This window comes from Sus scrofa, chromosome 7 (assembly GCF_054392235.1).
Source record: "Sus scrofa isolate SSC_HxYL_T2T_F1_AM1 chromosome 7, Sscrofa_HxYL_maternal_Yorkshire_Landrace_v2.0, whole genome shotgun sequence".
Classification (NCBI taxonomy): domain Eukaryota; kingdom Metazoa; phylum Chordata; class Mammalia; order Artiodactyla; family Suidae; genus Sus; species Sus scrofa.
The window spans coordinates 111,951,971-111,965,717 of NC_139389.1; the positions used below are offsets into that span (position 1 = coordinate 111,951,971).

Sequence of the window (13,747 nt, forward strand, 5' to 3'; positions counted from 1 at the left end):
GGCCAGGGATCAGATCTGAGCCCCTGTTGTGACCTAAGCTGCAGCTGCAGCAACACTAGATCCCAACCCACTGCCAGGCCGGGGACTGAACCTCTATCCCAAGCGCTCCAAGGTATCTCCAATCCCGTTGTGCCACAGTGGGAACTCCCAGATTTAGGATTTTGGCAAGGAGACTGAGGGAGTAGTTGAGATCACTTAGAAAAGCTGTACGGGGGGGTGGGGAAGGAGAGGGCCAAGAAAGAAGTGGGAGGAACATCACCATTTAGGGCGTGTGCTCACGGGGATGAGTTCCGGGGGGGACAAGAAGGCGCGGTCAGGGGCCTTGGCGGAGAACCAGGATTGAGCAGCTGCATCCAATGAAAGCAGTTTCCAGGAGAGAGCAATGTCCTTTATCTAGCATCCTACCTGATACAACCGCTAGTCTGCCTAGTGAACCGCCTCAGAACACAGTGGCATAAAACACTCGTCGTGTATTTTGCTCATGAACCTGAAATCTGGGCAGGGTGTGGTAGAGAGACTCCTCTCTGTTTTATGTGGTGCCAGCTGGAGGGGGCTTGACTGGAACTGGAGGATCCACTCACATGGCTGGCAAGTTGGTTCTAGCTGTTGGCTGGGAGCTCAACTGTGGGCCAGGGCCTTCATTCCTCTTGCGTAGGCCCCTCCATGGCTGGTTGGGCTTCCTCACAGCATGGTGGCTGGGTTCTAAGCATGAAGGTCCCAAGAGAATAAGGCTAATAGTACATCCTAGTTTTACGACCTAGGCTTGGCAGTCATGTCGATTATGTCTTCCTTATTTTATTGGTAAGAATGAGAGTCACAAGGTCCCCCTTGGCTTGAGGGGCAGGGAAATAGACTGTACCTCTCGCTGGGGGAGTAACCCCATTCCAGAGACTATTAAGAGTGAGAGATGTTGTTGAAGCTATTTTAGAAAATATATTCTAGGAGTTCCTATTGTGGCGCAGTGGTTAACGAATCCAACTAGGAACCATGAGGTTGCGGATTCGATCCCTGCCCTTGCTCAGTGGGTTAATGATCCAGCGTTGCCGTGAGCTGTGGTGTAGGTTGCAGACACAGCTTGGATCCCGCGTTGCTGTGGCTCTGGCGTAGGCTGGCAGCTACAGCTCCGATTAGACCCCTAGCCTGGGAACCTCCATATGCTGCGGGAGTGGCCCAAGAAATGGCAAAAAGACAAAAAAAAAAAAAAAAGGAAATATATTCTGTCGGAATGACTTCATGTTGTCGAATGCAATGTAAATCAGTAAAGCTCTGATTTTGGGTTGGGCGATTTATCGTTGGTGGGAAGGGCAGGGTGAGTGGGGTGAGTGGAGTGGAAGAGAATCGAGGCCCCAGGCAGCAGAGATGGTGAATGTAGATTCCTCTTTTCATGTTTAGCCATGGATGGTGGGGAGGGGGAGGGTGGTGGTTAGAGCCACACACAGGGTTAGAGTGGGGGACTCAGCAGGCTGTAGCCAATGGGGAAGGGGCAGCAGGGTTGGGGATTTGGAGATGCAGGAGGGAGAAGTAGCCAATAGATCTGGTTCGGGAGGAGCCTGGAGGGATTGGGCTCCAGGGACAGAGGTGGAAGCCTTAGGCTTTGGTCAGCCTTTGTTTTGAGACTAGAGGAAGGTGGCAAGGCTGGCACAGCTGCGTGAGCGGGGCAGAGCGGAAGGTGGGGAAAGTGGGATGATGAGTTGTGCCAGCCTGATAGCCTCTATTTTTTCTCTGAAGTAGGAGGCAAGACCATCTGCCAGGAAGGAGAGGGTAGGAAGTGGCGTGGAGGCTTGACGGGGGTTTGGGATATCGCTGAGTGTGGTGGAAGAGGGAGCTGAGCAGGAGCAGGGTTGCTGAGTAGCACTGGACATCTGCCTGGAAACCTGAGTTTTCTGAAGCACCGGTCAGTGGTGCTGCGAGGGCACTGCAAGGCTCAGAGGATCCCTGGGTGTGCTGAGGCCCAGCAGCCACTCCTGCGCTGGGCGGGAACCTGTCTCTGCCCTGTGGTACCAGCAGGACCCACCGGGGCTAGGACGATAGCTGACATCATTGCTCAGAGCCTTGCTGCTCCTTAAGTAACAGGGGCCATAAGGTCGATAGGAATAATAGCAGTAATAAAGATTCGGCATATTCCTCCTTGAGATAAGCCTTAGATCCTTTTCTTGGGAAGTACCAGCCTTGTGGTCACATGCAAAGTGGCTCCTTCACAGGTGCGGAGGTGCCGCTGGGGCTGAGATCTCCAGGTGGGGCAGAGGCCTGCACTTGCAGCTTTCAGGATAGAAGCTGAGAGTGAGGCCTGAGGTCTCCTCGATGGACCGGCAGCGTTAGCAGCAGCAAGGAGTGGTATGGCCTTCTCTCTGGGTTTGGTCTCTGGCGGGAAAAAGTCCTTCCTGGTCACCCTTCTCTGCTTTAAAACTGAGATGTGCCAACTGGAAAGCTCATTTTATTTTATATAATATATGAAATGAGTAGTACTATTTTTTTCTATGTCCAGACATAAATGTTGCCTTGCTTTTAGAAGTGAGATGTGCTCAGTTGTGCTCGGCAGGAGAAGAATGATTTTTTGGTGGCATTAGGGCTACTATACCCCCCAGAAACTCGGAGACAAAGCGGGGAGGCCAAGCTTCCTTTCTGCATAGCCTTCTGGTGCTTCTTTTCATTCCAGTTCCAGATGTTGTGTGTCCTTATGCTTCTCTCCCACTTCCCCAACGATGTGGTTGATCGCATTGATCAGTGTAGTTCATACTAAGGAGAGAGTGGCTAATAGGCTTAACCTCAGGATATTTGCAGTCTAAGAAGTGAGCTTGTAAATCCAAACACATATCTGCTGTAAGGAAAGAGGTCTGCAGGAGTGAGACTTTTGAGTTTAAGAAAGTGGGAACTACTGGCTGTATCAGTTAGGATGCCTTTAGCTGCATGTATTGGGAAATCCAACTATAAGTGAAATAAATAATAGTAACCTAGATTATCTCATATTTCAAGACATCTGGAAGTAGGGTCAGCTGTTTCAAGGTTGACTAATCTAGCATTCATTGTGGGTTGCAAGGATCTAGGTTCTTTATATCTTCCACTCCGCCAGTTCAGCTTTGTGGCTTGTCCTTCTAAGGTAGGGCCCCTCATGGCGCCAAAACAGCTGCATGGTTCCTGCTATTACAAGCAGATGACATCCAGATGCCAGAGAGGGCCTGTTTCTTCCCTCATCTTCCTTGTTAAAAAGTAGCCCCTCAAAGTTGCCCCTCAGTAGAATTCCTTTCAGGTCTGGTTGGCAGAAGCAAGCCCATGTGCCCAATCCTGACAGTCTTGGCAGGAGGATTAGGACCACTTTGATTGGCTTTGGTTGGCTCATGATACACGTTCTCAGGCTAAGGCCTGCTTTCCTTGAAGGACATGAAAGATGCACAAAATTGAGATTCTGTTAGCCAGGAGGATAGGGGAAATGGCTTTTGGGTTGGTACCCAGTAGCATATGCCACCCTGGTGTTTTGTGTCTCCTGTGAACCTGGCCCTCCTCTTGGGGGAGGGGGCAATCTCTGGGGTACACTTATGACTGGTGCCAGAGAAACAGAGGCTGGCTCTCAGCAAATGGCGATGAACCTGATGGTGTCGGTGACTTTGCACAAAAGAGAAACGCACAGCCAAGGGTGTTTTCAGCTTTGTCATTATCACCTGATATTGTCCCTTTAATAGTTGGGGCAACTCTACTTCTAGATGCACGGCTGGTGACTCTTATTGATTTGAGTGGCTGTCCAGAGCCAGACTAATTGGGCCCAGAGATTGGAACAATGATTCAGCAGGAAAGGGTGCACTGACAAGGCAGAGTCTTTCTGTCTGCTGGCGGGCTGGCTTTGCAGCAGCTCTTGCCTGCCCATGAGAGCAGGGAGCCCAGCAGGCTGGGTCTCACTGCCACTCTCACTGTGTGAATAGAGGGTAGGACCCAGTTGACCTGTGAGCCAGTGGTAAGACTGTAATTCCCAGGTCCCCAAAGCACCACCATGTATCACTCCCTGTTACCTCTTAGGCTTCTGAAATGGATGATGAGGGCCCGTCCCCCATGCTGCACCCCCTAAAGAATCTAACTCATGGCCAGGCGCCCTGCCCTCCAGGTACCACCCCTCCCCAAGGCACTCTACAGCATTGTGTGGGACACTCCAGTCTGAGCACCACAATCTCATCCATCATTTGGTGTCATCCAGCCCATACCAAGGGTCCGTAAAAATAAAGAGCTGTGGCAGTTAAGTCCTTGATCTCTTTTTTTTTTTTTTTTTTTGAGCATCATTTTCAGTGCCTGCTCTCTGTCCTCTTGTTTCTTTTCTGAATGTGTTGATTTGAACAGTGGGTGGCTAGGTAATGCTTGTGTTGGCCTGGAATCCAACAGCTGATTTTTTTTTTTAAATACATTTTTAAAAAGCCCCAGAGATGTATATCATCCCGTGGAAACTTCTCTTCACTCTGTTTTCTAAAAAAGTGTGCACTTTTAATAACTTATCACAACAAAGATAAAGCCCATGAATGGTAAGCTATTTACATCACTCTGAATTGATTTTCGATCCTTGTCGAATATCCATTTTTACCAGTTCGGATCCGTGCAGGCATTCTATTTAGTGTCCTGTTTTCCCGTAGAACATTATTTCTTTTATAGTATGTAATAGCTTGATAACAGTAACTCAAATTTCAGTTGCATTTTATAGCTTACAAAGCTCTTTTTTTGCCTTATCTCAAGCTTCCTATTGTACCCTCCTGTATTGTGTTGCCTGAGACAGGGCTGCATAAAGAAAGAAGCAGGAAAAAAAAAAAAAAAAACCCTAAACCCAAACAACCTGGGTCCAAGTCTTGCATTTGAAATTACAAGCTATGTGACCTTGAGAAATGCTTTAACCTCCTGGATCTGGTTTCCTTCTCTGTGAAATGGACAAGAAGAAGAAATGAGAGCACGTGTATAAAGTGCTTCATAGCCTGTACCTGAATAATGATAATTCTCATTTTTTTTTGCTGTTATAAATAGCAATCACTAGTTTCCAAACTTTATGTGACTTTCAATTTTTCCAGTATGTTTCCACGTGGCCCGTAATTTATTTTTCTTCCTGTGAGCCAACAGCCCTATAGGAAAATGATGTCATTATGATTTCAGTATGAAGGAGGTATTAATTGTTGAAGATACCTTGATTGATTAATAAGGCTCCACATCAAGCAGAAAATTCTCAGGCGTTTCGAAACCGTGGTTCCCCCCAATTCAGAGGTAATCCCTTTCTCCACCAAAATTTCAGAGGCAACAAAACCTTAACCCATTTGGGTAATGCACATGGGAACATCTCATTATCTCTGGGGAGAGGACAGACTTTTTGGAATGTTCATATTCATTCACTCATTCATTCATGTGAGTTTTCAACAAACATCTGCTGGGTATTGAGTACATGCTATGCACAGGTGAAAACACTGGCTGTTGGAAGAGTTTTATGGAGAAGATACATTTTGGGAGAAAAATCAGAAAGTCAAATTGATAACGCCTGTTTTATTTTTGTTGCTTGCATTTGTTGTCAAAAAAAGAAAAACTTGAGTGAATCTACTTCAGGCAGACTCCTAAGGAGGGAATTAGAATGAGGACAGAAGGTGAAACTGAGGGGTTTTATTTTATTTTCCCAAGAAAAACCTACAGCGGCAGCAATCCAAACCATTTTAGATTTGGACCAGATAACTCTTGGCCAGACCCATCTCCCACCCCCTTGAAGGTCAAGGAGTTGATACCCCCCCAAATTATGTACAAAATTATGGGAGTACGTATATTTTCTGGACATCGTAACTGGCATCAAATTTCAAATTTGTGATTCCCTTTAAGGGGGTGGTGTCCTCTAAAGCTAAGAACCATTATTTTCCCCTCAGACAGACCCTCTCATTTTAAGTTAACCAAAGAAGGAGTTCCTGCTGTGGCATAGTGGGTTAAGAACCCGACTGCGGCGGCTCTGTCGTAGTTAGCTGCAGCTCACATCCAGTCCCTGACCCAGGAACTTCCATATGCCGTGAGTGCAGCCATAAAATAAATAAAATAAAGTAACCAAAGAAATAGTTCACCAACCACCACGGAGTACTTTTGAAATCAGTTTTATGAGTACTGCAGAGTTTTGCGAGTTATGAATTAGTTTACTAATTAGTCATTAGCAATTAATATCAACCAGTAAAATCTTTGCTTGTGTTTATGATTAATGACATGAAGTACTGTTAATAACCAATAGTGCTAGTAATGACTAATCATGTAATTGATCAGTAACAGAAAAATCTTTAAAGCGCCTTTTAGTGCTGTTTGGATATTAATGATAATTAAACATTTCACAAATAACAGTGACCACACAATAAATGATGAGGAGTTATTGTGTGGCCAGAGGCCTGGTAGAGACCCCGTGAAGCCATGCGTGGGTCTCTGTGTATACCCGCGTCAGGTCCAGCCAGAGTCATTGCCCAAAAGGTAATCAGTGCATTTCGATTGAACAGATGAGTGAGACTCTGTGGCTCCTCCCCTTGTCCCTCCTGGGTGAGAAGCCCTGGAGTTTAGGCTGGAACAAAATACCCTGGAGGGTTCTTGTTTACACTCAGAGTCCAGAGGTTGGAATTGAGGTGGCTCAGATGACAGGTGTGTCCTTGGCCTGGGCTGCTCTGTTTGCTGGGTGCCAGCTCTGCTTCCCCCTTGGTGGCAGCCGAGGGCCATCTGAGGGCACGGTGACGTGATGCCCAGGGGCTGCTGGGCTGCCCAGGTGCCTGGATCTGACACATGCGGTCTGGGCCCCGCTGTTGCCACCTCTCTCTTCTTGTTTCATGTGACACAAACAGAAACAAAACATAAACTAAATCGATTATCATAAGGTCACAGGTCTAGCCCATGAAAGACTAGACAAGACTTAAAGGAAATTAGACTGCAGCAGAATGTAATTAAAAAGGGTTTGAGAGAAATTGAGTATAATAACCCTGTGTGGCGATTCTTTTAGAATGGCGTCTGGTACATTGTCTCAGACATGGGATTTAAAAACAAAGCTGTAAATGCCTTGTAGTTAATGGCCCTGGTTTAGATTTATTTCTTTGTGCTGTACGTGCCCGACAGTGGTAGGCATCATATCACAGACCAGGGCAAATAAGCATGAGACAAGGCTCGTAGCTGGGGCGGAGGAAGGCCTTCTGGATAGACAGGCGGTGTCTTGGTCAGCTTCGGCTGCCATAACAAAATACCATAGGCTGGGTGGCTTAAGCGACAGACACTTACTTCTCACAGTTCTGGAGGCTGGGAAGTCTAAGATCAAGGTGCCTGCTGATTTGGTGCCTGGTGGGGGCCTCTTCCTGGCTTGTAGACAGATGGCTGCCTTCTCCCTGAGTCCTCACTTGGCAGAGAGGGAGTGAACTCTGGTCTCTTCTTATAAGGACACTAACCTTGTCACAGGGGCCCTACCTTCATGATCTCATCTAGACCCCATCACTTTCCAAAGGCCCCGCCTCCAAACACCATCACAATGGAGATAGGGCTTAACATATGAATTTGGGGGTCGCAGAAGCATTTAGTCCCTAATGGATGGGGAAGGTCTCTTGGTACCAATAGGCCCATAGGTTCTCTAGTTCTTGTTCCTTGTCCTTCTGCTTTAGCCAGGGCTGGAGAGATGGGTATTGTCGGGGAACTTGGACTGTAATCTACACCACAAATTACTGGAAGGATCAGTCAGTGGTTCTCCCCGGGCCTGACTTTGAACACCAGCAAGAGGGCTTCTAGGAGAGCAGGAGAGTTGTCTTCTGGTCCTCCCCGCTCCCCACCCCCAGAACACTGAAACGCCTCCTACATCCTGGCATCACCCTTGCTTACCCACGCCCAAGCCATTGTCTGTGCACTTGTGCCATCCTCTCAGATGCAGAGCTCCGGTGCTGGGGTGGCCTCAGAACGCAGTCCCTGCGCACAGAGGGGCTGTGGTGTGCTCTGTAGATGTCTCTGGGCTCTTGTTCTCTGCCAGTGATGTTTATTTCACATCGATAAACTGACAACTGAAATGCCAGATAAGCCTTCTAAAACCCCCTCTTTCATCATGTCCTGACTCAAGAATTCACAGTGGGCCCGGCGTGCCAAAAATCCAAGCAGTCACATCTCTTATCTCTTACTCCTCTTGTCTTGTCCAACCTTGTTTTCTTATTCCGGTTTAATTTTTTATCATGAAACAGTTTAGATCTACAAAAAGCATAGAAAATCATGTTATAAATGCTCAGGGACCAACCACTCAGCTTAAGAAATAAACAAAATGCAGTTCCAGTGGCTGCCCCACTCCCAGCCTTTTATAAACAGGACCATGAAGCACAAATCTAGCAGCAGCAAAGGCAGCAGTTCAGCAACGTGCTTAAGAGCAAGGGGTTTGGGGCTGGGTAGACCCAGGTGGAATTCTGGTTCTGTGCTTTCTTGCTGGGCAAATTCAGGAAAAATCATATAACCTCTCAGAGCCTCAACTTTTTTCATCTGTAAAATGGGCATGAGAGTGTGTGCCTCCCAGACTCATTGTGAAGACTAAATGGAGGAATAAGGTAAAACATAGTGCCCTCCCAGCTCCGATGGTGCTGGTGGTTTCTGCTGGCGGCTCTGGGGCTTTGATCATCTTGGATTTGGACTAGAGGGATGGGCCCCAGGGGAGCCGTTTCCCCTCCCAGCCTTACTCCAGGGCAGACCCCGGGCGCTGGTTAACACCCAGACCCAGGCTGGAGGGCGGGGAACATTCCTCCCTTGGGTTCCGTGGACTGACTGATGCAGTGCTTGGGGGGTTTTAGGTGCTCGTCCTGGCTGTGAAGCAGCTGTTTCCAGAGTTTGAGTTCATGTGGCTGGTGGACGAAGCCAAGAAGAACCTGCCTTTGGAGCTGGATTTCCTCAATGAGGGGAGGAATGCTGAGAAAGTGGCCCAAATGCTCAAGCACTTTGACTTCTTAAAGGTAGGAGGGGCAGGGCAATGGGGGGCCTGGTGGTTGGACGGAAGACTGGTCCCTGAGCACTCTTTGCAGAGTGGGGGTGGGGACATGGCCTTCCTGAGTCTCCTCTGAGGCTGACTCACTTGTCCCTGGTGATGTACATTAAAGCCCTTCAAGGCAAAGTTACAGATTACCAAAGGGGCTTCTTGACCAAACAAAGAGGTGTCTATTGAATGATCTATAGCAGCAGGACCCTGGGCACTCCTGAGGGCCTGTAAGCTGTGGTCTCTGCCTCTGTGAACATAGGAAGATGACACTGATGATGATGATGATAATGGCGATGAGAGCTAATGCTGCTGTACTCTGGCACTGGTCCTAAAACCTCAGGTGTGTTATATCAGCTCACTGAATACCCAGGTCTGCCATCGCACAACGTATGTGTCTTAGACATCGCCACAGTATGCAGAATCGCCTAACAGAAACCACAGGGTTTATGGGCAAAAGGGACTTGGGCATACAACACTCAAAAATGACCAGTTGGAGCTTCCTTGCAGCTAAAGGTTAATTAAGGATTCAGTGTTGTCACTGCTGTGGCGGGTTCAGTCCCTGGCGTGAGAACTTTTGCATGCTGTGGGTGCAGCCAAAAGAAGAAAAAGAAAAAAGAAAAAAAAAAAGAAAGAAAAAGAAATAAAAGTGCATAGGAACCTAATGAAATGGTAGCATAGTTTTACACCTGGTAAATGGCTAAGAAATACATGAGACTGTAGTACACCTGGCACTCAGCTTGAGAGAGTGGGCATCAGAAGAATTGCTGCTTGGGAATTACTGGGAAGAGGTGGGAGGAGGGTCATCTGAAATTGGACAGAAAGTTGTGACAGCAGATGTGGGGTGGAGTGTGACCCATAACACATGTGAGAAGTTCGAGGTGGGTGTGCTTTGTGTGTTCTTATGTGGATCAGCTGGCTCTGTTTTCTATGTTCCCAAGTGTTTCTTGTGGAGGATACTGCACACCAGCAAAGGTAAAATTTGTGTTGTGGTCAAATTGTTCCTAATTTATCCATCACATCGGAACAGATTTGTGTTTTCAAGTACTTGCCAGAACTGCCGGTGTGATAGGAGACACTGACTATGGGACACAGCATTAAAGGGCACATGGTTCCAGCTCAGTGAGAGGTCCTGCTTTAAGGATTCAGAAGAGGGGCTTTCATGGGGAGCCGGGCCAGGAAGGCTCTGCAGAGGAGTTGGCCTTGGAACTGGTCTTTGAGGACTGCCCCGATGTTCCCCATGGGGCCTGTGGAGATTGGAACGAGAGGCACGAACACACCATTGTTCTTCCAAAGAGTTTTGTCCGTGGCAGGGCCTGGACCCATTTACCGGGGGCACCCCTTCATCACAGCAGGGCAGGAGTTGGGCCCCTTTGACAGTTACATGGAGAGCTTGACCTTCAGCTCTTGGATGAGGTCAGCCCTTTGCTCTTCACTGGGGATGCCTAGAAAATGCAGGATGGGGAGGCACAGGGCTCTGGGTACTAGTTCCAGAGCAGTCGAGTGGGGCTCTTGCTTGGGTGTGGTGGGGGGGTCTCAGCACATGGACTGGAAAGCTCTTAATCTGGACTAAACGGTCCACGTGGCTTCTGAAGACATCGTGAGAAACAGAGGTGGAGTTTATACTTCTGCTGGCTGGATTGGTTGACAGAGATGGGGAGACCAAGGGTGTGTCTACATTAGCCACCCGAGAATCCTAAAGCTCAGTTCATGAGAGGAAGACCCACAGCTGTGGTGATGCGTGTGGTCTGGATACACTGCTTTGGCGGAAGGTTTAGTTGCTGGCGAAGTTCAGCTCTCTGAGTGAGTCGAAGGTCAGGTCTGTTGAGATTCCCCCATGTGCTTGACTGGCTTTTCCTTCTATAGTCCTACGAGGGAAAGGCGATTATTTGTACAGACTCTCTTGGGCTCGTGAATCCAGATGTGCAACTAGATCCGGTAACATTGCCCCAGCTTGAAAGTTCGAACCACCAATTCAATAAAAACTGGGCTTTCTTACACAAGTAATAATAGTAACTAATTAGCAGAATACAGTGGGGTGTCAACTGTGCTCCCATGTGCACACCTCTTTCCTTTCATTCCTCTGTTCCACCTTTGTCGAGCGTTTCCCGAGCCTGTTGCTGTGCTAGGATCTGGGGTTTCCCTTGCTGAGTAGGAGATGGTTGGTTGGTTGGTCCCTGCCTGGGAAGACTTCCTGTCTAGTGGAGGACAGACGCACAGCGTGTCGTCCTAGCACAGGGTGATCAGTGCTGTGGCAGCGGCTGGTCTACGTTTCTGTGGATACCGAGAAGAAGTACTTGATTCTGCTCAGATAAGAAGCTCAGGGCACCTTCCAAGAAGTGTTGATTGTACAAAGGGAGAGGCAGTAGTCGCTGCATGTTTCTTGTGCGGCACTGTACACTGTGCATATTCTGTGACTCTGAATCCTTCCAGCAGCCGTCATCCCATTCTACAGATGGTGCTCTTAGAGGAGAGGAGCGAGGGTACAAACTAGCGAGGATTTTCTGACTTCAACTCTGATGCTCATCTAAGGACGTTCTGTTGCCTCTTACCCGGCAGGGGTGGTCCTCAGTGCCAGAACTCTGAGCCAGACAAACAACCGGCTCCTCCACTGTTCCCATGGAAACAGCAAAATCGTCCCCTGGCTGGGGCCAACTAACATCTGTCAGACCAAGACATGTAATAATAATAATAACACACATTTTTTGAAACGAGGATGCCAAATGGGTAAATAATTAATGTAACGATTTGACCTGCTGCTTCCAAAACCTGCACACCATTCCTAAGACAATGGTGGAATTAAGGCTCCTGAGTAATTAATTTTGCCTAAACACATAGCAAGTGGGAAGCAAATTTTGCGCTACCAACCCAGTTCAGCTCTTAAAAGCGGAGATAGATTGCTTTTGCACACTGGCAGCCCATCACAACATCTGTGCGTAATTAAGCCTCAGCAAAGAGTTTACCTCTCAGTATGTGAGGCATCTTCCAGTGGGGTTTAATAACCTCAGTCCTATGCTATAAATCTCCGAGCCTCAGACAAGCAGTGAATGCAAATGTGGTGTCGGGGAGACTGTGAGAGGGTGAGGGGGCAGCCAGGCCGAACGGTCAAGACCAGGGCATTTGTAGATCTGGCATCAGAGTGTGTGTGCTGAGGGGAGGGGACAGGATGAGCAGTGAGGTTTGTGACTATCTTGGGGACGACTGGGACAGGATAGAGGGGAGAGCCTTATAACCACAGGGCTGGAAGGGATGGGAGCGTGGAGGTGGGGTTTGGTAGGGGGCCATTCCAGCGGGGTTTAGTACTAAGTAAGGGGCCTGGGACCGTCCAGAAATTGTGGGCAAACCCAGAGGGAATGTGCATACTTTGGGTCAAATGCCATAAACTTCCTAAAAATCTCAAAAACTAATTAGCATTATAATTTCTTTGTATATTCATGTAACATGTAATGTAACAATATTACATGTAATATTTTTTAAATGCCTATGCGTTGTTAGACACTTTATAAAGTGCCTCATGTGTATTTGCTCTTTAATCCTTATACAGCCCCACAAGGGAAATGCCATTATTGGCCCCATGTGAGCAGCGGGGAAGCTGAGGCCCAGAGAGATGAAGCCACCTGCCCAAGGTTACATGGCTTCCTGGTGAGAGGCAGAGGCAGCCTGGCCCCCAGCCTGCATGTTAAACCGCTGTGCTCTTCTCCCTTTGTAATAGTTTATGGGGCAGATCTGAGTTATGCTGCACTGTCTGTGGCATTAACTCTCAGCCCTGCTTGTGTATCCGAAGCACCTGTGAAATTCTGCATGGCGGCCATACAAGAAGCTGCTGTATCGAGCACTAGAACCTCGTATATGCTAGTAGGACAGAGGGAGTGTTGCTTTCATTATAATCGTTGTCACCATTTGACAGGTGAGGAAACTGGCACTCAGAGAGGTTTTAAAACTTACTCAAGTCGCACAGCCTGGAGGTGGCAGAGCTGAGGCTCCAGGCTGACCATCTGCCTCCAGGTCTGCACTCTGCCGTACTGGGCTTGGGCGATGGGAGTACCATGGCCCTGGATGGCAGGTGCTGATCCAGACAAGCCAGGGTGTGCTTCCCACGTGCGTTGACCGAACACAGGAACAAAGAAGAAGCACAGGGTGAAAGCCAGTTGGTAAGGCTGAGACTGGGGTCTTGGGCTGGAACTTTCCATAGTCTGTGTTCTTCCTTCTTGGGGTTGGCTCTGGTGTGGGGGGCAGGTGCTAGGAGTGAGGTCTCTGCTGTGTGGTAAGGAGGTGGACCCCAGACCTAGAGGTCCTCATGGCCAGGCTGAGACCCTGCCTGTGGGGTCAGCGAGCACCCTGGCCCTGAGCCTCCCAGGGTTTATTTTTGTGTGGGCAGGAGGCAGGGTGGTTCTTGTTGCCTCTTTATTTCTTTCATGTTTGCTTCCTTGATGGAAGAAGCTGAAGAAGGAATTGTGGTGAAACATGGGTGTTGAGGTGAAGTGAATGTCACCTCACACCCCAAACCTCCTGTTTGCACAGCGATTCAGGAACAAGTCACTTGATCTTGAATCTCCTGGCACGCCAAGTTTCTGCCAATGCGGGAGCGCTGAGGCGGGAGCGCTTTTGCATTTTGCAGTCCTTTCCGTGTTCTGTCCATTGAGAGGCAGTTGCAGCCTTCCCTGGGCTCCCAGGATAAAGCCCTCTGCCTCCTGGGTTTGTTGTCTCTCCCCCCCCTTTTTTTTTGGTCTTTTTAGGGCCTCCCCCATGGCATATGGAGGTTCCCAGGCTAGGGGTCCAATGGGAGTTGTAGCTGCCAGC

At 48.5% G+C, this 13,747-nt stretch overlaps 1 protein-coding gene across 1 annotated transcript in view; it reads left to right on the plus strand.

Moving 5' to 3' along the window:
• ADCK1 (aarF domain containing kinase 1) overlaps positions 1–13,747 on the plus strand; it is a 133,007-nt gene that overhangs the window by 87,704 nt on the left and 31,556 nt on the right. The window contains exon 6 of the mRNA XM_021099558.2: positions 8,769–8,927. Coding sequence (XP_020955217.1) covers positions 8,769–8,927 — 159 coding nt within the window. The remainder of the gene's footprint in view (positions 1–8,768; positions 8,928–13,747) is intronic.